This window comes from Oncorhynchus clarkii, chromosome 7, assembly GCF_045791955.1.
Source record: "Oncorhynchus clarkii lewisi isolate Uvic-CL-2024 chromosome 7, UVic_Ocla_1.0, whole genome shotgun sequence".
Lineage (NCBI taxonomy): Eukaryota > Metazoa > Chordata > Actinopteri > Salmoniformes > Salmonidae > Oncorhynchus > Oncorhynchus clarkii.
The window spans coordinates 13160896-13187255 of NC_092153.1; the positions used below are offsets into that span (position 1 = coordinate 13160896).

The 26360-nt window shown below is 45.7% G+C and overlaps 1 protein-coding gene across 2 annotated transcripts; it reads right to left on the reverse strand.

Annotated features, from left to right (window-relative positions):
• Positions 1 to 800: 800 nt before the first annotated feature.
• LOC139412907 (ubiquitin carboxyl-terminal hydrolase 9X-like) lies at positions 801 to 25368 on the reverse strand. Of its 2 annotated transcripts, none has more exons than XM_071159752.1 (42): positions 24956 to 25368; positions 21387 to 21654; positions 20603 to 20840; positions 20381 to 20493; positions 20061 to 20279; positions 19816 to 19931; positions 19483 to 19734; positions 18959 to 19097; positions 18612 to 18764; positions 18082 to 18393; positions 17753 to 17889; positions 17395 to 17619; positions 17124 to 17237; positions 16726 to 16954; positions 16126 to 16433; positions 15757 to 15997; positions 15414 to 15563; positions 15212 to 15332; positions 14902 to 15032; positions 14518 to 14796; positions 14163 to 14288; positions 13895 to 14053; positions 13593 to 13759; positions 12166 to 12274; positions 11808 to 11954; positions 11527 to 11673; positions 11192 to 11399; positions 10755 to 10975; positions 10309 to 10505; positions 9987 to 10160; positions 7870 to 8011; positions 7526 to 7729; positions 6893 to 7339; positions 6485 to 6753; positions 6117 to 6342; positions 4232 to 4361; positions 3953 to 4138; positions 3500 to 3720; positions 3174 to 3419; positions 2768 to 2980; positions 2554 to 2655; positions 801 to 2457 (listed from the first exon to the last, which is right to left on the reverse strand). In XM_071159752.1, the coding sequence occupies exons 2-42, from the start codon at positions 21483 to 21485 to the stop codon at positions 2296 to 2298; spliced, it is 7779 nt and encodes a 2592-aa protein (XP_071015853.1). In that variant the 5' UTR covers positions 21486 to 21654; positions 24956 to 25368; the 3' UTR covers positions 801 to 2295. The 2 variants fall into 2 exon arrangements, with proteins under 2 accessions (XP_071015853.1, XP_071015852.1); XM_071159751.1 differs by having other exon boundaries at positions 2759 to 2980; positions 24956 to 25357.
• Positions 25369 to 26360: the final 992 nt, after the last annotated feature.

The window sequence follows — 26360 nt, forward strand, 5'->3', positions numbered from 1 at the left end:
GACAAGCACAAGGTTATATGGGGGCAAAAGAAAGGTTACTCAATAATAAAGTAATTTCCTCTCCCTTGACTCCTCCCCTTTATCCATGCTAATCTAAAAACAAATGACAGGTGAAAGTTTTTTTTCTTAATGTAGGTTCCTCCTTGCATACAGGGCATAATAATTCAAAAGACCATTTATTTGTCCTTTTCTTAAAGTATAATTTTACAGTGTGGTGTGTTTGTCGAGTGCGCCAAGCATGTTTCACAAAAAAAAAAAAAACTTGAATTATTCAAACAAAAAAAGGCAGATCTGATCCTGAAATAACACTTTACACAAAGAAAATGCCTACATAAACAAAAAAACAATCTGTTAGACCTTGCAGTCTAAAAAAAATGATGGAATAAGTGAGAGGAGAGATGACCTGTAGTGCTTTAGGGCAGGGCCTGGAAGGATGACATCAGTCCATACAGCATTCTAACCACACCCCCTCATTAGGTCCTAATCTAGAACCATCCATAGTCTTGTCCTCTCAGGAGGTTCCCGGGTTGCCCCTTTTTTCTCCCCAGTATGCTTTTTGTTTGGGGGGGGGGGGACTGTTTCCCTCCTCACCTTGCGCTTCCACAGCTTGTCTGTATAGGCCACTGTTTTAGCAGACATCTTGTGTCTAATCCCTTGGGGCAATGCCATTTACTGTTGGCAAATTCCCTCAACTAGATATTGTTTCGTCACTTATGTCAGTTGTATGTCCTGATGATTTTTTTTTGCGTGCATTAGGTATTTACAATGTACCATAGATGAAATATGAAACCGCTACAATGTAAAGATTGCATTTTCCATGTATTCTTGGTAGTGGGCACACTGCTGTACAGACAAAAACAACAACTTCGAAGTGTGAACTGTAGCCTCAGAATTCACAATCACACCATGGCCAAAACTATTGTTAGCAAAAACGGTTCAGGGCAGATGGAACTCAAAACAGTTATTAACAAAGTGTTTGTTTTTTTAAAGAAATGGACCAAAAAGTTCTTCAATTACTTCCTACTTCCTTTCAAATCAGCAAAAACAACATCTAGGAAATTCAAATAAAATAGTCTACGATTCTTCATATCAAGGGCTTCTTTTTTTTGCAGGGATTTTGCTCATTTCAGACAATTCTCCTAGTGAAACAAAAAACAATTTACAACAAACCACACATTCATGTTACCAACTGAAACACAGCCATCTACTTTCGTTGCAGATAGAATCCTAGAAGAACAATCAGAAACGCTGGGCGAGTCAGTTAGCTTGTTTACCAGCAGTTACTGTAGATCATGACCCTGCTTTAGAATGCTTCATCTGTTATTCTCAACGGACAGACATTTGTAAGACTGTAGCTGTGTTCAAGTAGGACAAAATGTGGAAGGGAAAAAAGTAAGAAAACCAAGAAGCAGAGAGTTCTTTTCACTTCAAGTGAGCAGAGATTAAACAAGCCTTCACCCACCCCTGCCATTGTCAACTGGTGCACACAGGGTGATACTGGTTTAAATTCTTTATTTCAACATGTCCTCACTGCGAGAGAGGCGTTTGAAACCTACTATAGTATAGTGTTGGAACAGATGACTGCATCAACCAACACCCGGTCAGCCAGTGAAAGGCCAAACCTCACCTCCATGCATTGACTACAAAGCAGAGAAAACAAAAGAAAAACGTGTTCTTTTCCCCATTTGATTTGACGTTGGTCTTCCTTTTCAGTTTTGAAGTCACATACTAGGGGCCAATCCAGGACAGCCTTGCCTCATCATTGCTGTAGGTTGGGAGGGAGGTCGAGGGAAGGAAGGTTTTAACGATTCCAAAACATTAACATGTACCCCTTCCCTTCACCATTTTGTTTCAGTTCCTGTACACACATTGCACACAGCATTGTTTTCATCTCAAACGTTTCTCAAAAACACTGTACACACAACCCTGCAGAGGTATGTTTTTTTCTCTGTCAGCAGTGACGTGTCTCCATGGGGAAGAGAGAAAGGTCGAGACTCTTCCAACTCAAAGTTCTAGAAATCATAGAATTCCAATTCTACGATAGAAACAGAGACACTTGAAGAGCTTAATTGGCCCGATCCAGAGGGCAGGAGTCAAGGGTCAAAGGTGACAAAGAGGACGCTGTTCCTCCTGGAGAAAAGAGCGCTCCGGCCTGGGTCTAGTCTTAAATCGACTGTTTGATCAACCAATCAATAAACTGGGTGTCTTGAAGGTATTGAGTGATATTAGTGTTCAAAGAGATTTGGTGAGGTGAGTTGCAGGTTAAGGGGGTTTGGTTGCCCTCGTGTCATGTTGTTACTCTTTTGTCGTCTGGACAGCGGGCGGGGGCGCCACGGGCCCCACCTCCTCTGTGGTGCTCTCCCAGCTCTCCTGCGCTCTCTGTGGGGGCCGCTGGGGCGTGTTCATGTGCTGGGCAGCCGGACCCGTATAGGGCTGGGCGTGGGGGTGGTTGTTCTGCTGCAGAGAGACATGGAAACAGGGAGAAAGAGGTGTCAGCATTCAATATGAGCATTCTGTAAATTCTGGAGCAGTGCCATAAAGTGTGTGTGTTACCTGCTGAAACTGCGTGGCAGGAGCAGGGTTATGGGGGTACAGCGCTGTGTCCTCGGGAGGGGAGGAGTCGTGATCTTCTGTTGCCTCCTGATCATCTGGCTCCTGAAAGAAATATAGACAATGGAATCAGTAAAGGAGAGCTCTGTTACATTACCACACACACACACCGACAAAACATGCAAACACCCATCCCACGCGCACACACCTTCCGTACCTCCTCGGGGCAAAGTTCACAGGCCTTGGCCAGGGTCATGCGTGCGGAATGTGAGCGCTCCAGGAAGTACCCGTTGGAGGTCTCGTTGCTCTGGACAGGGGGAGACCAGTTGTTGTAGGTGTACTGGGGGTTCCCTGTGTAGGGCCTCCTCTCCAGCTCGTCCCCCAGCCACTCCACCGCCCACGTCCACTTACGCTTCAGGTCCCCGTTACTCTGGGAGCACAACAGAGAGAGACGAATAGAACTGTGTTAACATTAGAACTATTCCTGATACACACCATTCAAGATATCCAGACACAAACATATTGCACATATCTGAAACACCATTCTAAAATGACTGATCTGGTAGGCAGAGAGGAGCGAGAGGTGACTACCATATATCTAGTCTACTACTGTCATGGTTTACCTGTAGTATCTGGTAGGCCACAGTACAGTTGCTGAACAGAGCCACCATGCACTTGATACACTGGTAGGCCCGTTTCTGGTAGTGGTTCTTAGAGCGCTGAATGGTGTCAAACAGGCCGTCCCTGTCGTCTGGTATACCCTTCAACACGTTGTGGATCCTGTGGGTCTGCCAGGAGTCCTCTATCAGCAGTATCTGCAGCAGCAGGTCCAGGTAAGGCCTCAGCTCATACGTGTAGGAGTACGCCACCTAGGGGTTGAGACAGGTAGATGGGTGAGGGAAACAAAAACGCTGTGTGTGAGTGAGAGTCATCCGTGTTAACCCCTTACCTGCCAGAGCAGCTCAGACAGCACGGTAGAGGAGAACTGGGGGTTTTCCCAGCAGCTGAAGCGCAGCAGCTTGACCGTCTCCTCAGAGTTGCTGCAGTCCTCGATGATCTTCTTCACATAGCTGGTCCTAACGAAGAGGATCTCTGACACCAGCTGTTGCAGGGGCATGATGGGGGTGGTCAGGTTGGCGTCTCCGTACGGGTTGGCCAGGGACGGGTTACCTAGAGGACAGTGAGATACATTTATATCTATTTGGACACTTCGCTTTATTCTAAGAACGCAAATAAGAGTAAAGAAACAGGAGAGAGAGAGAATGACAGACAGTGAACCCGAGAGAGAGAATGGAACCATTAGAGAACGAATGAAACACAGAGATAGAGAGAACGAGAGAGAAAGAAAGGAGAGCAGAAGAGACAGCAACCACAAGGCGGTGACAGAGAGAGTGAAACATACCATTGATGGAGGACTGCATGCGTGTGGAGACGTCACAGCAGCGCAGTAGCTGGGAGACCACAGCGTAGAGCTTGGTCAGTTCTGCATACTGGTACTTTATGGGAGGGCCAGGCCCCTCGTCTAGAGCCACCAGCATGAAGGTAGCAGGGACACTCAGCTTCAACAACTGGGTCTTCTCTGCCAGACCTGGGGAGAGAGGGAGGGAGGAAGAGAAACCATGTTTTATTCCAGCAAGAAACAAACCAACAGCGTTTCTCCTGCACACGCACGTCGTCTTACCCAGGTTGGCGTACATGACGAAGAGGTTGAAGTACTGCTGCAGGTGTCTGCCGTGCTCTGACACCTCTCTCCTGAGCAGGTTCAACACAGCCCTCAACAGGTGATCACTCAGACTCAGGTTATCACAGCCCTGGTGCAGGAGGTCAAAGGTTACATGTCATTTTTTAAATTTACCCATGCACCCCCCAGTCGGCCAAATATATTTTTGTATTTTTTACAGCTTTTCTGCTACATGATGTATGTACATACATTTAGCATCAATGGGACTTTTATATAAAGCAGTCACCTAACAATAATACATTACCAACAATAAACTCTTTAATCCCGCCCCTCAGCCACTCTCAGCCCATCCCACCTATCACCATACACCTCAGCTCTTTAATCCTGCCCCTCAGCTACTCTCAGCCCATCCCACCTATCACCATAGACCCCCCTCGTTTGGTTTCCATGTGCCATATATTTTTGAATTGTGCTCTTTTACATAATTTAACCTTTCTAAAACGTATAGTATCTACAGATTGTGAGCTAAAGATAAACCTTTCCCACAAGTATTATATTATTTAGTGACTACGGCTTTCCAAATCGATTTGTAAGGTTCATTTTAATTGCACGTTATGATTTTTTAACCATTCCGTGAACCTGTGACCAGAAACAAGCTACATTGAGGCAATACCAGAATAAATGATCTATTGATTTTGTCTCTTTGCAGCAAAATCTACAGAGCTGAGATTGTTGTACACCCCATATATATAGCATTCTGCTGGTGCAAAGAATTTTATATAATTTAAATTGAAAAACAATAAGTGTTGAATCAAGTGTTGTTTTTTGTACCAGTTCATAAACCATGTGCCATGGAATCGGTACATCGAAAATCTCTTTCCATTTATTTACATCCTGTATGGCGCAACATTTTTGTCCTGAAATGAAACTGGTATATTTTTCTATTTATGCCAGTTCCTTTCAGCCAATTTGTATATTTAATATATGACAGGCAAACCTGTTCCCTACCTTCTCCCTTCTCCACTTGCCTCCTCCATTTTTGTGGAAGTGCTGCAATCAGTTGGTTGTAAATTTGGATTGAGCAGATATTCCCATATATTTTCGATAGCTGCATATGTGACATAACTCTTCCGTTTCTAATCATAATATCATTAATAAATACATTCTTTATGGAATTTTTTTTTTTTTAAATTGTATTGTTTTTTTAAATAATCAGCATATTTGTGTTTAGCCATAACATTTGTTCTATCATTTCTGGAGGATAAAACTGAAATTGTAACCAGCTTTGTATGGCTTGTTTAAGAAAGGGCAATACTTTAAACAAAATGTCATTTTCAATTCATCAAAAATTAGAATTTGTAATCTGTATGAAGGCAAAAAGTACATTTTTTAACAACGGATGAACCTTAATCTACTGGAGAACCATTTTGGGTTTAAGTATAATTTATACATAAGTGAAGCTTTAGTGAGAGGTTTAAAGCTTTAATATTTAAATCATTTTAGCCCCCCCAAAGTGATATTCATTATATAAATAGGTACGTTTAACTTTGTCTGGCTTAGCATTCCAAATAAAATGAAATATTATTTGCTCATATGATTTTTAAAAACTAGTCATCTGGAGTAGGCAGTGCCATTAGTAAGTAAGTAAACTGTGATAGGACCAAAGAGTAAATCAATATGATTTTTCCATAAATAGACAAGTATTTACTTCTCCATGGTTGCAGAATCTTATCTATTTTTGCTAACTTTCTATTGAAATTGATTGTGGTAAGTTCATTTCTATTTTTTGAGATGTGAATACCAAGTATGGTCATTAGTATTACATCACACACACTTTCTCTACTCTTTCCCTCCATCTCTCACTCCCCCTTTTCTCCCTCCGTACCTGTGTGGACCCCTCAGGGGAGCTGGTGGGGACGGGGCATGGCCCGTCCGCCAGGGAGAAGTGGGCGATGAAGACGATGAGTTTGGCGAAGGCCCCCCGAACCTCGGCACTGGGACACTCCAGCAGGTACTCAGAGAAGCGCGTGGGGTACGCAAACAGAACGCTGTGGGCAAACCAGCAGCGGACGTTCTTACTGTGGCGCAGCAGGATGCACAGGGCGTCATACCTGAGAGAGAGGGAGAGAAGGTGGGGGAGGGAGGAGAGTAGACAGAAAGAGGGAAAAGGAGACGAGGGAAAGAGAGTTACAAGGCTTTCTTGCAATATAAAGAAAGCACACACTTTCTCCCTCTCACAGACAACCCACTCACCAGTCACCGGCGGGCCCCCGGACTATTTTCTTGGTGTGGAACCCGGTGCTGAAGAGGAACCTAGCTGCTAGCTGGATGCTGATCATGGCTATCTCCTCTGCCTCTGGCAGCAGGTGGTCCTGACCCGGGGGAGGGTTGAGGTAGACGCTGTTGCAGGTCAGCAGCTTCTTGACGAACTGGAAGTACTCCAAGCTGTACTGCATACGGCTGTGCATGAACTGGACATTCTGCTTCCTCACACTGCATTCAATGGCCCCCGGCATCGTCACCTGGGAGGGGAGGGGGAATTCATTAGTACGGTTATGAGCTTTACGTCATTATACACACAAACAGACTCATTCACACCCACAGGTTCTCGCCTCTGCACTTTATCACAAACAAATACACACACACAGTCCTGATCCCCACCTGTCGTGGTGTAGTGGGAGACACAGTCAGCTCTGAGATGCACCTGGCCAGCTCTCCGTCTGCCTCCACTGCGGCCCCTCCCCCTGCCGCGTCCATCCTCTCATAGAACAGGATGTAGGCGTTCCACCATCTCTTCTGCCTCCTGTAGGACATCTTCTTCATCATGTGGTCAAACACCTCTCCCATGTACTCCCCCCCGAAGCACTGGCTCTTCATCTCCTCGTCGTCGTCCATCTTGCACTCCGTCACGTCACCGTCGTCAAACTTGTACCAGCGCTCCTTCTGCCCACTGTCGGCGCTACCGCCGGTGCCACCGTCTCGCTGGCTGATATAGGAGTAGTAGTGGCCGCCGCTGGCCTGGCCCGAATGCACCAGCACCCCCACCAGGCGGTACTTAGAACTGCAGCCTGGTGGGTCGGGTTCCGATGGTTCGTTCTGCATGATCATCTGAGAGGAAAAGGAGGAGGGAGGAGTGACTGACTAGAGACAATGTTTGGACTAATGATGAGTTTCCTTGCCAATGCTGCTTCTGTTTACTCTTTCAGGGTTCAGGTCATGGTTTCTGTTTAGAACTTTGTGAAACATTTATAGAGCTCTAATACACAAATAAAATTTGATATAAAAGTAATCTACCTGGCTCTCCGGGTTGCCGTCATCTCCTTCCAGCTTGGCCACCCCGGCCACAGTGTAGGGCTCCATGTCCAGCTCCCTGGGGAACTCAAAGTAGTCGTTGAACTTGATGGCACACTCCCTCTCCCAGTCGTAGTCAAACCTTTTCAGCTGGATGGCCAACACTGGAGGAAGCTTCTTTATCAGCAGACGCTTCACTGTGTCCACCTGTAGTGGATAAAACAAAACAGTAAGAAATGTCATCCTAAAGTATCTATCCATATCGACACTGCTATTTTGCAATGGAATGAAAACAAAGGACTGAGTACTCAACAGGAATGATGAAGGACAGGAGAAGAGTGAGGTACCTTCTTGTTACACTTCTCACAGTGGTATGCGTTGGCTCCCTCCAGCAAGTCTCCTTTGACGTACTGCTCCATAGAGTCCAGCAGGTTCTGGTGGTTCCTGATGTCCACGTTCAACGTGGTGAAGGACTCCTCACACTCATACCTGGGAACAAGATGGTGGAACAGTTTCACTTATTATATTTCATGCCTGTGATAACAGAGAACTATGTGGTGCCATTTTGTGTCACTAACCACGTTTCCATCCACATTTCTGAGAGTAGTCCTACCGTATATATACACACACTTAAAAACATTTGTTTTGATCACGACAGCTAGTTTTAGTACAATTGTATAAATGGCAACATAGATAATTTGTTCGTTCGTTGGTGGGATCTTTGTTAAAAATGTATTATGCGAGAAATGCGCAAACATTTATATAATAATCATCATATGGAAGTAAACTTGGAGTCATGCGATGACACGGTGTGGGTCCTCCCACTACGGTTCAGGAAACCATGCAGTTTATTAGGCTACAGATTAAAGGTGATGAGCTTGACGCTCCTTTCCAATAAATATCATGGGTCTTATTCTGGTGACAAGATGGTAAATACATGACTGCTGTTTAACAAATTTGTAAAAATTCTCTCTTCTCCAGAATAATGTCATCATGTAGACTAGCCGACCCACACTGACTCAGAGCTGTTAGCTGGAGCGCACATGTCAAGACCAGAGTAGGCACATTGTCTATTTACCACAACAGTTTGTGACAAAACTAATGGTCGAGTGGAAAATCCAATGGAAACATTGCACTTCAGATTTGTATTCGATACATGAGAAGTTCTTTAGGGATAGGGGGCAGCATTTTCACTTTTGGATGAATAGCACGCCCAGAGTGAACTGCCTCTTACTCTGTCCCAGATGCTAATATATGCATATTATTATTAGTATTGGATAGAAAACACTCTGAAGTTTCTAAAACTGTTTGAATGATGTCTGTGAGTATAACAGAACTCATATGGCAGGCGAAAACCTGAGAAAGATATCCCACTTCCTGGTTGGATTTGAGGTTTGTAGTTTTTCAAAGCTTGGCCTACCGAATACACAGTATCGGTAGGCCAAGTTGCACTTCCTACAGCTTCCACTAGATGTCAACCGTCTTTAGAAACTTGAATGAGGATTCCTCTATAAAGGAGGGGCTCATGAGACCTGTTTGAGTCAGTGGTCTGGCAGAGTGTCTCAGGCTCGTGACACGCGCTCCTGACAGAGTTAGCTCTCTTTCCATGGCTTTTCTTCAGACATAGGAATTCTCCGGTTGGAACATTGATGTTTTATGTTAAAAACATCCTAAAGATTGATTCCATACATCGTTTGACTTGTTTCTAACTTCTCTTGACTCCAAAATGGCGGATATTTCTCTGGCTGGATTGGGTTCTGAGTGTCGTTCTCAGATTATGCTTTTTCCGTAAAGTTTTTTTGAAATCTGACACAGCGGTTGCATTAAGGAGAAGTCCATCTTTAATTCTGTGAATAACACTTGTATCTTTTATCAATGTTTAGTATGAGTATTTCTGCAAAATCACCAGATGTTTTGGAATCAAAACATTACTGCACGTAACGCACCAATGTAAACAGATTTTTGAATATAAATATGCACATTATCGAACAAAACATACATGTATTGTGTAACATGATGTCCTATGAGTGTAATCTGATGAAGATCAAAGGTTAGTGATTAATTGTATCTGTATTTCTGCTTTTTGTGACTCCTATCTTTGGCTGGAAAAATGGCTGTGTTTTTTTGACTTGGCGGTGATCTAACATATGTTGTGCTTTCGCTGTAAAGCATTTTTGAAATCGGATACGATGGGTAGATTAACAAGATGTTTATCTTTCATTTGCTGTAATGGACTTGTTAAGCGAAAAAGTACATTTTGTGTGCACTACGTCATCACGCACTGATTTTATCTAAAACAAGTCCATTTGGTGGGAATACCACACTGGTGGGAATACCACACTGGTGGGAAAATGCACATATTTTCTTTATGCAGGTTTTAGAATATTCGCATAATAAAATCTGGAGGATGAGTGGTCGTTCATTCGGTTCCACCAGTGTTAGTAAGTGGATGAAAATCACTCACCTGTGTGGGCAGTCACGGCAGATTTTCTGGTCAGCAAAGGAGCCTCCCAGCACCTTGCTGAGCATGGAGGAGTGGCCCATGGCCTTCAGAGCCTCATCCAGACTGTCCACTAAAGAGTTGAAGAACTCCAGGGCATCGTGCTGCTCTCGCAGATTCACCGGCTCACCCCATAACCTACAGGAAAGAGATCGATAGAGATAGCTCTTAGTCTTCCAAGACCATTTGTGTGAAATTGGTTTCAAAATAAACAGCTTGTAATCGGTACACCACTACATTCCTTGACATTTCCTTGTTTTACCTCAGCCTGCTATCGTTACCTCACCTGAACTGTTTCCAGAAGCCTCGAGGTACGTAGTACTGCAGTCGGGAGGAGGCCAGGTGACCAAAGATGACCTGTAGGTGGCGTAGCACCCCAATGTTGTACTCCTTCCTGTCCTCCGACTTACTCAGTGAGGGCTTGTCGTCAAACTGGTGTTGGTAGGGGAACACATCGTCCCGCACCGTTCCGTCGGCATTAGTCTGAGGTAAAGTAACAATACACTGGATGGATTATTTAAGTTCAAAATGTACATCTTGGTTCCTCTACACAACATCCATAAACACTCGGTAATATGAACTTCAGAGGGATTTCATTTCCCTAGTCCCTTAGCTCTATACCAAGGGTTGGGGCTGCCATAAAAAGCATCTCAGATTGTAGCTTTAAGCAAGTCATTTTGCAATTATTCAATCTGAAGAGTGAATACAGTTGATTGATTCCCAGTCAGTCACCTCGTTCTCCTGCTTCTCGTCCCCGGACAGTTCATCGTCCACGTCGGTGCCGGTGCCCTCCACGGCCAGGACACCGTTACGGATGGGCGGGATCATGTAGAGCTGCTGGATGACCGAGTTCATGTAGCAGGTGGCCCCCGCGTTCTTCAGCCCCACAAAGCCTTTGGTGGGCCGCGGCCCCACTGGGGGGAGGTATTCCCACTCTGTCAGAGCCTCACAACCTGAGAGACAGGGAGAGAGAGTTGTTCAACGTTTATCCATTCCACATATATTATCAACGCAACAATGAATATCAGAAAAACATTTAGAATTCATTGAGGAGAGGTATAATTTATTAGTATAGATAGGGGAATATGTGAGAAAAATAATAATTAGGAATTAAGATCACAGATTAAGTGACTATGTAGTACATGTCTGTGAGTGTATAGTTGGTGTACCTAGGTAGTACATATCTGTGAGTGTATCAACGATCTGCTTGAGGTTCCGGACACAGCCGACCGGCAGAGCCACCAGCAACTCGAAGCCGGCGTTGATGGAGGCGGGGCTGCTACAGACAGGGATGGCCTGCTCCGTTGGGAACTCCCCACTCTTCACGTACTGCAGGTACACGATAGACGCCGGGAAGATGAAGTCATCTATCAACTCCTGGAGAAAGAGTGGGGTGAATTAACAGAATGGACAAAGCATAATCTTATGGTGGCTTGTCCTGTGACTATATTGAGTGAACTATTTGGCAACCATATTGGATTTCATAAACAACACAATGACCCACCTTTATGAGGTTGGCCCCGCCCTTCTCACAGCCAATGTAGTACTTCTTCTCTGGTGTCTGGAAGGCCAGCAGCTCCTTGGTGACCCCCAGGTGACCTTCTAGAATGGTCTCCTCCACCCCCGTCTCTCCTGTCCGCTTCACCTCATCCTAGTGGAAAAAACACCAAACTGCCATTTAGCGGTAATATTTATGAGATATGAAAGCCCAAGTCTTCTCTAAACTACATCATATTAAACTGCATTTAATTTTCTAACAATGAAAAGACTTCTCTTGTCCAATACCCTGATCTTCTTGAGCCAGTCGATCTCGTTATTGAGCAGCGCCTCAGCGTTGGGCAGGTTGATGTTGCTGTTGTAGGCGTAGTTCAGCAGGTGCCTCAGCAGCGTAAAGTAGTCCCCTGCGTGCTTCGCCCTCTCCTTTGCCGTGCTCTGGAGGAGAGAGGAAGGATACATGTTACAACAAGGGGTCCCAATGGAGTGGGGTGAAGAGTTTCAGTGTGTTACATTTCCTCCTCTAATGATGAAGGCTGGGATTGAGAGCTGGTAAACTGATCCGAGGTCTGTCCTTAAGGGCAACTTCTACTCAGAGCCGAAGAATGACTATTGTGTCAGGAGAGTGAAGAGATGGAAGGATACTCACCCCTAAAACAGTGAAGAGGAGGGTGATGAAGAATAGGAGGGGTCTGTGTCCCATACAGCACCTAGTGGCCATGAGGAAGAACTGTTCCTGAGCCATCTGACGAACTGACCTGGGGACAGACAGGAAGATGACAACAGGTTCCTTTCACCGTCAAAAGGTGCTTTTAACTTCTTCGATATAGGGGGCGCTCTTTAATTTTTGGATAGAAAATTTTTCCCGTTTTAAACAAGATATTTTGTCACGAAAAGATGCTCGACTATGCATATAATTGACAGCTTTGGAAAGAAAAAACTCTGACGTTTCCAAAACTGCAAATATATTATCTGTGAGTGCCACAGAACTGATGCTACAGGCGAAACCAAGATGACATTTCAAACAGGAAATGCCCCAGATTTTGAAGGCGCTGTGTTCCAATGTCTCCTTATATGGCTGTGAATGCGCCAGGAATGAGCCTACACTTTCTGTCGTTTCCCCAAGGTGTCTGCAGCATTGTGACGTATGTAGGCATATCATTGGAAGATTGACCATAAGAGACTACATTTACCAGGTGCCCGCTTGGTGTCCTCCGTCGAAATTATTGCGTCATCTCCAGCTGCGTGTATTTTTCCATTTGCTTCAGAGGAGGAACCCAACTGCCACAAATGATTTATCATCGAATAGATATGTGAAAAACACCTTGAGTATTGATTCTAAACAACGTTTGCCATGTTTCTGTCGATATTATGGAGTTAATTTGGAAAAAAGTTTGGCGTTGTAATGACTGAATTTTCGGGTTTTTTTCTTAGCTCAACATGATGAACAAAACGGAGCGATTTCTCCTACACAAATAATATTTTTGGAAAAACTGAACATTTGCTATCTAACTGAGTCTCCTCATTGAAAACATCCAAAGTTCTTCAAAGGTAAATGATTTTATTTGAATGCTTTTCTTGTTTTTGTGAAAATGTTGCCTGCTGAATGCTAGGCTTAATGCTATGCTAGCTATCAATACTCTTACACAAATGCTTGTGTAGCTATGGTTGAAAAGCATATTTTGAAAATCTGAGATGACAGTGTTGTTAACAAAAGGCTAAGCTTGTGAGTGAATATATTTCTTTCATTTCATTTGCGATTTTCATGAATAGTTAATGTTGCGTTATGGTAATGAGCTTGAGGCTATGATTACGCTCCCGGATACGGGATTGCTCGACGCAAGAAGTTTAACATTGTCAGATGACAGTTTTATATGGGCTTGTTTTTGTGAGATTAAGTTTGAACACCAAGGGGCGGTTTCCCCGACACAGATTATGCCTACTCCTATTATAAACTCAATGGAGAATCCATCATTGAAAATGCTTTTCAGTCCAGGATTAGTCTGTGTCCAGGAAATGCCCCAAATGAACGGATCCACAACACAGACATAGATTAACAGCCAGATCTAGACATACTTGCTGTGGCAGTGCAGTAGCAGGTCTATGATGTAAGTCTGCCAGGCCTTCTCCTTACTGAGAGTGTCCAGAGCGGTGGGGAGCAGGGCAAAACACAGGGTCATGATCTCCAGTGCCTCACAGCACACCATCTCATCCTCCCCGTCTGGCTCCTTACCCGCGTTTGTCTGTAGAGGTGATGAACACACACCGCTGTGAGTTTATAGAAGACACAGAAACTCTCCATACAACCCCCTAGAAGTATGCAATACACACCTTAAGAACCAAGCACACACACCATCTCAGTTTAGAAAGGGTTTTACCTTCTCATAGATCTGACTGATCTCTTCATTAGAGCTGAAGACCAGCTGTACCGTGCCACAGCCTGAAGCCCACACGATCTTCTGCACCGCCCGGATCACACAGAGGTCTGGGATGTACTTGGATGCTTGGAAGAAGTTCTGGGAGTTCGGGGGCAGAGACTGCCAAAAAAAGTGAGCGGACGTTTACGGTCTTACTCTTTTTGACTAGCCGTTGTTACCCGGTTAAACGCATGTGTAAGCACTCGTCTCAATAGACGGGCCGTCTCACCTCGTCAGAGATCTGTTGAGCCAGTCGTATGGCCACGTTGCGGAGCATGCACTCAGAGGCGGGGTTCGGGATATTCTGTAGAGCACTCTGGAGGACCAGGGCCTGGTCGTGGGTCGCCTGGTTGATCTGGAGAGGAACAAAAACAGAAGACAGTGGATTAAGAACACCAGTCATATTCAAGCTCATTCAAATACACAGTGAAGTTATGTTTGAGGCGATCATGGTCTGTCCATTCGGGGTCTGGTAACAAGGGTCCTGCTACTCTCATTGTTCTGCACTCGTCTAAGCTGTAGTAACAAGGTTTTCCCCGTATTTACAGAGGTAATATAAACGGCAATACAATAGTGTTATTTACTGGTGATGCGGGGCTGGTCCCCTCCACTACGGGCTGGCAGGCCTCGGCCACAGCTTTGACGTGTCCGAACCCCACGGCGGTCAGCAGCAGCTTGGCAATCTTCAGGGCATTGAGGTACGCCCCCCGCCGCGTCTCCATGTCGGCCGACGGCAGGAAGTTGTTCCTGGTGAGCATGCTCAATACGAGCGGGAGGCCGCCGCTCTTCAGGAAGTTGTACTGGAAGTCGCTGGCGTCCTCGCCGAGGGTGCCGCTGGCCGGCATCAGCAACGCATACACCACCTGGGGAATCAATCCAATCAAACGTGGCAGGAGGATGTGAAGAGTGTAAGGGGTAATGAATCGATCACGTAAACCACCACACACACAGTGGTGTGTGTTACCAACCTCAGTGAGGTAGAGGACTTGTGAGGGCGAGGGGCCAAAGAAGCGGGAGTCCAGTGTGGGGCTCAGGCTGTTCTCTCCCAGCTTGGCATGATCCAGACAGATAGCGCGCAGGTTCTCCACGGTACCATTGTCTACACACAGCTCAACCAGAACAGTCAGTCAGGACGAATCATTTCAAACCACAGTAAGAGAGAGAGAGAGAGAGAGAGAGAGACGCAGAGGAAGGATGAGAGATGCGGTTTTGGGGCCACAGAAGGACAGCAAGCTATAATGAGAAAGAATGAGAGCGTGAGAAAGAAAGACAGTGTACCTGGAGGCATAAGCTTCATGAGAAGCCTGGCTCCATCTCGCAGCAGAGGCATGTTGAGGGTACAACCCAGGTCTGCTACCTGCCACAGGAACGAGATGTAGCGCAGGTGGAGAGACATGATCTAGAGAGGAAGACGATACTCAGGAGAAGACGACACATTTGACATTTCTCACGTGAGGAAAGGTGTGTGTGTGTGTCTTACCACTCCAGGCAGGCAGCCCTCCACCTCTGGGTTGGGTCCTTCGCTGAAGTGGTTGCCGTGGTTACTGGGCGAGGCAGTGGAGGAGTCTGAGGAGCTGTCAGGACTGGAGGGCACGGTGGCACTCACCTGGGTCAGCTTGGCTGTGATCAACTATATACACACAAACACAATATACCAATTTGAACCAAACGCTAACAGATACACTGTGCTTTCATCATCTAATCCCAGTAGATTAGATTAGATTTGATTCCAGGAGGGAGTAAAATTGTATTTAAACACATCGGAACTAAGCCCTAATTCAAAACCAGTGCATGGGCCATTGATTACGAAATGACTAGCTCACTGCTTTGTCCTTGAGGTTGAGCTGTCCAATCAGCTTCCTGTCATCCGCCGGGTCAACAACCTCCCCGCCAATGAAGAGCTCTATCTTGGTGTGCGTGGCGTTGGCCTTAATGCGTGTGAGGATGCCGCGGCGCACCGAGCCGATGGTGTCATTGGTGTGAGACCAGATGTCCAGGTCATCCACCTGACGACCCTGGTTAGGGAAACGCACGATCAACGTGATGTGCTTCCCCCGGAACGCCCTGAGAGAAAGAAAGAGGGATCGGTCTGTCAAAATGTTGGCACTGAGACTCTGACAAACTTAAGTTAGACCTCGCTTTCACAAGTGTGTGTTGGTGTGAGTCTGTGTGTGTGTGAGTCTCTCTCTTACCTGGACATGGGCAGTATGGACCTCTCCTCGTGGTAGTCGCTGTCACACTCGTTGATGTACTCTTTGAGCACGGTGAGCACGCGCACCATGCGGATGGCCTCCTGCCGGGCACAGTTGATGCTGTCCTTGTCCCCGTCCAGGACACACAGCGTGTCATACGACGCCTTCAGACGGTCAAAACACAACTGGATGAAGTCCTCGTGGATCTCCACCTGGTTGACCTGCAGCTTGGGCCCCAGGTTGGTGTAGATCTCCTTCAGCAGGTCGATGGCTCGGCTGGCGATGTCATCAGTACCCTGGATCACCACCTGGTAAAACAATGCAAAGCTGTTTTGCGCACGATCCTTCTCCAGGGTTAATCCAGGAACCAGACTGTTGTCTATAAAAGCTTTTAACAGCGATAAGAGGAGTTTTAACTCAAATGCCTCCAGAGGTAGCCCAGTCCTATGAGCTCCAGGTTATACAGTATGTTCAGAAAGCTTTCGAACATTGATAAGCTGTTTAACACTCACCCTCCAGAGGTAGTCCAGTCCTATGAGCTCCAGGTTTTACAGTATGTTCAGAAAGCTTTCGAACATTGATAAGCTGTTTAACACTCACCCTCCAGAGGTAGTCCAGTCCTATGAGCTCCAGGTCATCCATCATGTAGGCCCTGCGTTTGGCCACCAGCTTGCCCTCGCGGCAGTTGACAGCCTTGAAGAACCTCTCGAAGCACTTCATGCCGTTCTCCGTGAGCAGGGACGGGTCCAGCTGCAGAACATTGTTCTCAAAGAAGTCCTTGTTGATGTCCGGGTCCAGGTCTGGCTCATCTCCCATTAGCTTAGAGTACCTAGAGTTGGAAAAGACAGTATAAAGACATTATAAAGGCTCGTACTTGCTTATAACAAATTAAGTGAAGTGCTACCAATAACATTTGAGTTGAACTAACCTGGAATAATTAAAAAGGGAAATCATATTTAATATACATCAAAGGCTGGTCTCAACAAATTAGTACGTACCATTTGAAGCACGCCTCCCGGTCACACAGGAAGACGGCGCTCTCAGCCAGACACCTCCAGATCTGCTTGGCCTGAGGAGCACATAGCCACAACTGTCCATCCTTCAACAGGAACCTGGAGAACAAGATGGTTCAAAGCAGTTAGACACTAACAGACGACTCAGAACGGCCACTATCCTTCCCACAGACTGAGAAATGCCTCGCCGCCCAGAAAAGCAGTCAAGGGTCAATGTTTTCATCCTGAGATACCTGTAGACAGCCGCCTGCCTTACCTCAGGAAGTTGAGCCTCTCCTGGACCTCCTGAACATGACTGTAGCGACTTCCCACTCTGACCGTCTGAGGGTCAAAGTCTGCATGTTCAGCTTTGGAGAACGGTCTCATGGTTTCCATGTAGGCAGACAGGTTCTCAGCCACCAGAGTGACCAGGGCATGGTTGTGCTGCAGCTGGTTGATCAGGTCATGACGATAGAACACATGAGGACTCCTCTGGGTCTGACTGTATGGGGAAGAGGAAAGGTAAGGAGAGAAGTGTAATATTTTATCACAAGCTATGACTCAATGGGAAAAGGAGATGAGAGAGCGAGAGAGAAAGGGAGAGAGACAGGGAGGTGGAGAGAGTCTTTCGTTACCTGAGGTTCTGAGGAGCTTCCCCAAACAGGCTGCAGATCTCTCTGATCTGCTTCAGGGCTGGTATGACCCACTTGTCGTTGGTGCGCAGCTCCTCGATGAAGCGGTCTATCCACTGGATCTTCTGGGTGTCTCTGTCCTGTTGGAACACAGAAGCACAGAGCAGGGTCCTAGTCATTAGGGACCATCGTAGCAAAACATTTTGCAACAGAAAACAAAAAAAAAAGATATTCTCATTTGACAAGCTTAGGTAGAGTGTCCCAGTTTCAGTCTGTTTTCTTCCATTTGGTGCCTAATGAATACAACCCAGTAGCAGTAACAGTAGTTTTACCTGAGAGCAGCTGTAGTCCAGTATCTTGATGTGTGCGCTGAGGGCCTGGTCCATGATGTCCACGGGGACGTCGTCACTGTGAGCCAGGTTCCACAACAGGTTGAGCACCTTGTGGGCCATCACTCCATCCTTATCGTCCTCCGCCAGACGACGGATCAGCTCCAGCAGCTTCTCACGCTGCTTCTTACTCGCATTCGTCCAACTCTCCTTGAAGCAATCAAAGAGATGGTCGAGCTGCTCTGGAGAGAAGTCCCAGGCCAGTTTGGCCAGAAGGTCATGGACATTCTTCACTATGGCTTCGTGCTTACCAGCCTGACATAGAAACAGACACAGAAGACACTTAGGCATGGTTCTAAAAACAACCCCTTCCCCTACCCATAAAGGAAAAGGTCTCTCTAGCAAAATATATATTTTTCACAAATGAGAATAACCTGTATAGGTTCAATGAATAGGAAGTACATTAAAATTCAAGATGGAGCCATCCCCATATTGCTGAGACCCATTTTCCCATGACACGTTTAACTCAGTACCTGCGCCGCCCAGATGTTGTCCAGGTCCTGCATGGTGAGGGCTTTCTCCTTGATGACGAAGCGGAGAATCTTCTCTAGTTTCTCTACGTACTGAGGCTGGTGGAGGCTGTCCCTCAGCACGATGGACAGGATGTGGTTCTGCTGGATCCACTCCTGAGAGAAAGGGAGAGAAAGACAAACGTCAGGCATAGATTTGCATTCCTGTGGAGAAATTCCATGTCCAATTCGATTGACGGGAATTGAACTGGAATTGACTATTAAACTCTGATGAGCAATTTAAAAAGCGCTATACAAATCCAGTCCATTACCATTCATAAGGAGTAACTGTTAGGGGCTAGGTGACTCACCGCCATGCGTTCTGCCGTCAGCCACTCCTCCTCCTCCGGGTTGCCATGCCGATGCGTGTAGTAGGACACACTGGAGATGACCTTGTTGACCTCATTCAGGGCATTCATCTTGCCGTTGAATGAGGAAATCTGCAATAACCTGGGGACCAATCAACAAATTAAAAGCCTAACCATCTTATCAAAAAGGAAAATTCCACCCAAAAGCTATCTTTTGGTATTTGTTTCATTAGTCCATTGTTGGCAGAGTCCCAAAATGTTTTGCATGTCAGAAAAATACGAGCTGTATTTTGAAAGTTATACATCTTGAAAAAAAAATTGCATGTTAGCAAACAAGTTTGGGACTATGTCAACAATGGACTAATGAAAGAAATACCAAAAGATAACTCCACCCAAAAGCTTTCCCTTAATAATAAAACAGCAGTTGACTGTCCAAAACACTCATCATACGAGGTGCTCAAACCCCAATGTGAATTTTAATTCTATACAATAACAACCTAAAAAGAAAACAACTGAAGGTTTCTCACCTAAGGATCATTTTCAACCGAAATATCTCCAAGTTCTTGACGGTCTCCTCCTGACCGGGCACCCTGGAGGCCAGGTTCTTCAGGGACTTGATGATCATGGACAGGGCATCGTTCTTGGCCTCGTTCTTGGCCTCCTTCTTCAGCTCCTCGTCCGTCAGGTTCTCCAGGAACTGAGGAACCATCTCAATCACTGGCAGGAAGTACTTCTTCACTGTGTGCAAGGTCAGGAACTCATAGCACTGGCCGAACGGCCTGGAGGGAAGACATACACGGGTTAGGACACACACATGTCCCTTACAAGTCCCTTACATTGGTCCATCTGCGCTAACATACTTGATGAGGGCGGCGATGATCTGCACGTTGAGTGCCTGTCCGCTCATGAAGCGGTCGTGTAGAGTCTGAAACCCGTTCAGCGTGCCAAACTTATTAATCAGGTCCACCAACCAGCCCTGAGAGGGAGAGGGAGAGAGAGAACAATGAATGGCCAATCACTGGCGACAGCTTTATTCATGTTGACAACTTGGACATACTGTATCAAGCGAGGAATCCTGAGTGAGCGAGGGTGAGTTGGGGCCTACCTTGGGTGAGCGAGGGTCAGGTGGGCGGGCGAAGAGCTCGTCGTCGGCCAGCGTGGCCCCGGCGGGGATGGTCTCAGAGGGCCGCGTGCCGTTGTAGATGTGGAACTTGCAGTGGGGGTTGGTGGCTGTGGCCAGTAGCTCCAGTAAGGGGAACCAGTCCTGAGGAAGCTTGGTCACACACAGCTCCACCAGCCGGTGTGTGTTGGTGATGATACACCTCTGGAGGGAAGGACAATCAGCTGTAGTTCAAACAGGAAGTGCTAGTGCGCACACACACACACACACACACACACACACACACACACACACAAGGCCCTTACATGGATCTCAAACTTCCACCCACTGACAGCCTCGTCTGTGAGGATCTTAGTGAAGGAGATGGTCAGGCCGTCCCTGAAAAACCTCTGGCACGCCTCACACTTCACATCAAGCCCTGCAGAAAGAGGCAACGATTAAAAGGCAGAAAACAAAGAGAGATCAATAGAAGACAAATGAAAAAGATGTCCTATATGGATGTATATTGTATACGATGACGGACACACCTTTTTTACATAAGTCTATAGCAGCTTCAAGTAGAACTTCTAATTCCCCCTTTGGCAGGACTGGGACTACCCATCGGGGCCTGTTGATCATGTCGTCCAGCTTGGCCAGGTCAGTGTGAGGGAAGGCAGGCTCCTCCTCCTCCAGAGCAGGGGCAGAGTCTCCTTGGCCCTGCTCCTCCTCCGCCGCCGGTGGGCTCACAGGAGACGGCTCCGTGGTCGACGGGTTGGGGGACACCGCCTGCAACGCGCACACACATTAATAGCAAGCATACTACAGACGCTGATTAAAAGAGATAAACGCTAGTCGGGAACACACACACACACACAGTGAGGAAGGTAGGTAATTAAGCCTTGGAACATCACAGGAAGCACAAAGTCAAACAAACACAATTCATTGAGCATGAGGGACTAAATTTGTTTAAAAAACATTAGATTATAAATAAAGCTTATTCAATTATGTGACAGTAATTAGGCTTACATCAGTCATCCTGTCCACAGCTCAGAAACTCTGAAATTACAAAGAGCTTCTCTCATTGGAGAACATCCAGCTGTGGCCTCAACATGACTCATGCCGTTTCATACTAAAGATGAACGCCTACTACTGTCCTATGCTCCTCATGGGGCGATGGGCCTAAGTAAGTAAGTACTAAAGCATATGGCATTGCAGATCGCTCCATATTAGTCAGTCAACTTCACGCAGACATACAGTTGATATGCGGGTAACCTTGTTCACTGATAATTGGGGAACTATCCATAGATAGACACAAGTCACCCCGACACTCACCTGGGCCTGTGTGGGTGGGGGCTGGCTCTGAGAATCAGCGGGTGCCTGGCCCTGGCTATCATTTCCCCCCACGGGGGAGCCACGTGTGGTGACCGTCATGATCGACACAGGGCAGATCTTGGCAGATCTTGGCAGTCTTGTCCGCTTTAGGAGGCCCTGGCCTGGGGGGGAATCACTGCCTGGGTAGGGAAGGAGAACCAGAGGCCGGCTGAGAGGGAACGCTCCGGCTGCTGAGGCTCAGGGAGGGTTGCAGAAACCATCGCAGAACCTGTGGGACAGAGACAGGGGAGAGAGATTTAGAATGGTTGATGCCCCATTTTTTCCCATGCATTTGGGACTGAGGCATGTGCATTTCAGCTAATCTGTGTACAATGTAGTGAACATCACATGGACAACTTCAGACCACTCTTGAGGTGTAAAAATAGCTGTGAAACAACACAGGTGCATCCAAAGGCCATGATTCCACAGTATGTTTGCAAGACAGGAGTCTTTAACTAAGCGAGACCAATTCAAATGACTCTCACTCTGCCACTATCTGGGTCTAGATATTAAAATGCTAATACGCATGCTTGACAACGGGGTGGAATTATTACATACAGACACACACACACTAGCCCCAATACCAACAGACAGAAGCCCCCCCACTGCCATCAACTCTCCTATTTCCAGTTGCAGACAGCACAGGACTATCAACCATGCACCACACTGGCCTATTAATAGTCTCTGTCGAACTGGTTCAGAGATATCTAGACTGTGCAAGACAGTATACAGCTACTGACAAACTGTTGATTGGTCACACAGAGCATGACCCTACCCTAACCCTACCCCAACTAACTGCAGCCCCTAGGTTACGCACATCTCACTACAGCAAAACATGCATGGGATATTGAGGTTTCAAGATATCACCTGGCTATATTAGCCAAGCCTAATACAATAACTAAACAAGAACAATTGAACAAGGAGAACAAGCCATTGTGCACTTACGGACAAAAAATGTATTCTTAATAATTGCCCAAAATGATTAATAATAGCATATTGGATTGAATTCAGGCCATTTATGCTTGGCTGCCAGTGCCACTGACATAAAGTTGTGGTAGTCCAACAACGTGTCCCAGTACTGTAACAATGTTTCCCAACTCCAGTCCTCCAGTAGCCCCAACAGCACACATTTTTGTTGGAGCCCCAGACATGCACACCTGAATCAACTTGTCAACTAATCATCAAGCCCTCAATGAGTTGAATCAGGGTTTTTTGTCCAGGCCTATAAGACAAATGTGTGATGTTGGGGGGTACTGGAGGACTGGAGAAAGTCTGTGTAGAATATTGACCTTACACAACAGCAGAGTGACAAAGCAAAACATCCTAAATCACTATGAGTCAGGATGGAAGAGATAGGTTTAGGGCCTCAGGCTCCTTCAATCCACTCAAGTGCCTATGAGGGAACATTAAGATTAGGGGATAGGGTAGGAAAGGTCTGTGTGTCTAGTTGTGAGACACTGGAAGTCTTGAGTCACATTAAGACAGTCTCCAGCTGAGTTACGATCCTCTGGGCTCAGTTTACAGGTTTATTATTGGCTGTCTTCAGTTTCCCGTCTTCAGATGTATCCGCTTCCATCTAATGGAAGAGGTTAGTATCAGGGAAGGGGAATCTGATCCTAGATCTGTGGTTTGGGCCGACTTCTACCTCAAGCATCATCAGGCAAGCCGGCAGGAGTAGGCTACAGCTGACAGCTACAGTGTGAATGGAAGTTGACAAGCCAATCGGAATCAATGACCCAAGGAGCAAGAACGGTTGAGGAACCAATCAGATGAAAAGAAACCTTGAGTCTTGAGAAAGCACCTGACCGGGCCATAAACCAGGGTTTCTCCAACCCTCTCCTCAGCACCCCCAGACGTTCCACATTTGTGTTCTAACCATAAACCTGATTAAATTAGTCAAAGGCGTTATGATTAGTTGAATAACTGAATCAGTTGTGCAAGTTTAGGGTTAAAACTAAAATTAGAACTTCTGGGGGGGTTGAGAAACACTGGTTTTCAGCTTGCTGAAAATATAGTAATTCCAGCTGGCACAGCTGCCATGGCAGTGTGTATACACAGCTAGTATACAACAACTATTCAGGTCATCATGGTCAAGGCTTAGTTTTGCTGACTTGAGTAAAACATGAAGTGAGCATAGCTAGGTCATGACTGAGGAAACGCAGACCTTTCAGGTGAAATGAAGTCATTTGTGTCCGGAAATGCACAAAGTAAGCATATTACCAGGCCTCAAAATCGGCAACAATTACTTTTATTGACAATGCCTTGCTTGCAAATAACTCAAATCTAATCTTTGTCAATAGATCCAATGCCAGCCCCCTCCTTGGCGAGCCTCAAAAACCGACACTAGGCAGAGGCAACTAGGGTCGGATTTTCAAGACTACCCTTGGCTCCACCTTCAGTTTCTGTTCTGGAGACAGTTTGATGCAGACAGACATGTCAAGACATTTGGACATTTCTTGTGACAGCCGTTGGTTTACAAGGAGCTTGGCACAAAGGAAAACATTATGTTACGACAAATGAGAAGGTTGCTTGCATGATGTGTGTGAATAAAAATTTACTTGGTCCTAGGCTTGCTAATCATTCTTATCACGATCCGCTTTCCTCACCAGAATCTCTTTCTGTGAGGACACGTCATTGAGTAACATTGTACAGCTAACTAATTAAATCAAGTTACTTGGGGAATGGAGTATAAGGAAAACTTGATTTAGTTACAGCAAACAACTCAATCTCAAAATAAGTGTCACTGTTACATTGTATGGTGTATTCTAGATATGAGAGACCGCTAACTAGCCAGCAACTAACGTAGCTAACTACACTTGCTAGATTGCGTAGCATTAGCCAAATATTTCAAACAATGCGAAAATAACCAGCCTGCAAACACTGCCTGGAACACGGTTAATTGATGTGAAAAATAACAATGCAACAGGGGTCTGGACGATAACTAATGCATAACGTTAGACAAGGCCCGTAACGTTAGCTAGCTAGCTACTGACAAACATTGCGAGGGCCTTCTCCTTACTCAACATCGGTAGTAGCGCTAACATGCTAGTTAACGTTAGCTAATGGCGCTGCCGTCGCCACAACAATCAACAGTCTGTGTGCATTGGTAGGTTGTTGATCAACCACCAGCCCATATCTGTCAACACCACTAGTCCAAGAAGTTAGCCAACATCTTGTCTGGTTGAGACTGACCTTGAACTAGCTATGTGGAAACCGTTATATTTCAAAATCCAAACAATTAACAGGTTGGTATGGGAAACGTCAGCCATTTTGCCACAGACAGAAATAATAGCTAACTTAACTAGCCAACGTTACATACAGAAACAACCCGGCATTTCAGCATTCATTCTGTCGATGTCAGACACATTGCTTGCTATTACTCTCTCCTCTTTATCTAATGAAAAACATATGTGTAACGTTACACCTTGAAGCTAGACAGCTATAACGTTTCATTGTTAATTACTCAGAAATGTTATCTAGCTATACTAGCCAGTTAGCACCATTGTTGCTAGCTACCCAATGTTACTTACCCCAAAATTTGATGCAACTTCCTTGAGTTGACTTGTCCTGTCTATGAATCGTTCTATTCTGGGTTTCGCTAAGTGTCAACGTGTGTTACATAATATTTTCATGCATGCATCCAGATCTGCTAATATGATCTCTCTTCCTTGCTTATTTTTTTGTCTGCACTTGGGTGTTTTTCCTGCGTCACCATCAACCCCCCCTCTACTGTAGTCTAGCACAGTTTTCCCAGCGAGTCCGTGGTAAAGCGCAGCTGACAGAGGCCGTGTTCGAGAGGATCAAAACCGTCATGTATCATGGGTGACTTGCTGACGGATCGACAAATAATAATGAGCAATTATTTACGATGTAAAGTTCCTTGTAGATCAGTCAGTCGGCAGTCGCCTGCACTGTCAGCGCCAATGTCGAACAAGCCCATTAAGGTAACGTTTTACAATTAAAGTGATAGTTCACCTCACATTTAGTTTGTCAAAAAGGTGCCTTCAGAAAGTATTCACACCACTTAACTTCTCCCAAATGTTGTTGTGTTACAGCCTGAATTTAAAATGTATTAAATTTAGATTTTGTGTCACTGGCATACTGGCACACAATACCCAATAATGTCCACGTGGAATTAAGTTTTTATACATTTTTACAAATTAATACAATTTAAAAGCTGAAATGTCTTGAGTCAATAAGTATTCAACATCTTTGTTATGGCAAGTCTAAATAATTTCAGGAGTAAAAATGTGCTTAACAAGTCACTTAATAACTTGGATGGACTTACTCTGTGTGTAACAATATTGTTTAACATGATTTTTTAAGACACTGCATCTCAGTGCTAGAGGTGTCACTACAGACACCCTGGTTCGAATCCAGGCTGTATCACAACCGGCCGTGATTGGGAGTCCCATAGGGCGGTGCACAATTGGCTGCGCTGTCCGGGTTTGGCCGGTGTAGGCCGTCATTGTAAATAAGAATTTGTTCTTAGCTGACTTGCCTAGTTAAATAAAACATACAGATAATTGTAAGGTCCCTCAGTCAAGCATTGCATTTTTAACACAGATTCAACCACAAAGACCAGGGAAGTTTTCCGATGTCTCGCAAAGAAGGGCACCTGGCCACCCTTCATCTATCAGAGAAGATCTGTGGACAGACTAAGTTCCACTGTCACCCAGGAGCCTGTGTCCATGGCACCAACTCCCTCCTGCCCACGGTTCTGGCCAACTACTCCAATATTGACACCATCGTCACTCACGTAGGTTTTAACGACCTTTGTTTTAAGAGATCTGAGGAACTGAGTGAGGACTACAAACATTTTTAAACACCCTCCGATAGCACAGGGAAGAGATTAATTATCTCTGGCCCCCTCCCGTGCTACTGAAGGGTTTCGGAATGTTTCAGTTTACTCTTTGCCCTGAATGAGTACATGAA

What these genes read in the sequence shown, in the direction of transcription:
- LOC139412907 (XM_071159751.1), bottom strand. Translation starts at nt 21,485, where the DNA reads ATGACGGTCACCACACGTGGCTCCCCCGTGGGGGGAAATGATAGCCAG. An exon ending in CATGAAGCTTATGCCTCCAG is followed by an intron (nt 15,033 to 15,211) that starts GTACACTGTCTT and finishes AGCTGTGTGTAG; the next exon opens with ACAATGGTACCGTGGAGAAC. An exon ending in CACAGATATGTACTACCTAG is followed by an intron (nt 10,976 to 11,191) that starts GTACACCAACTA and finishes CCTGTCTCTCAG; the next exon opens with GTTGTGAGGCTCTGACAGAG.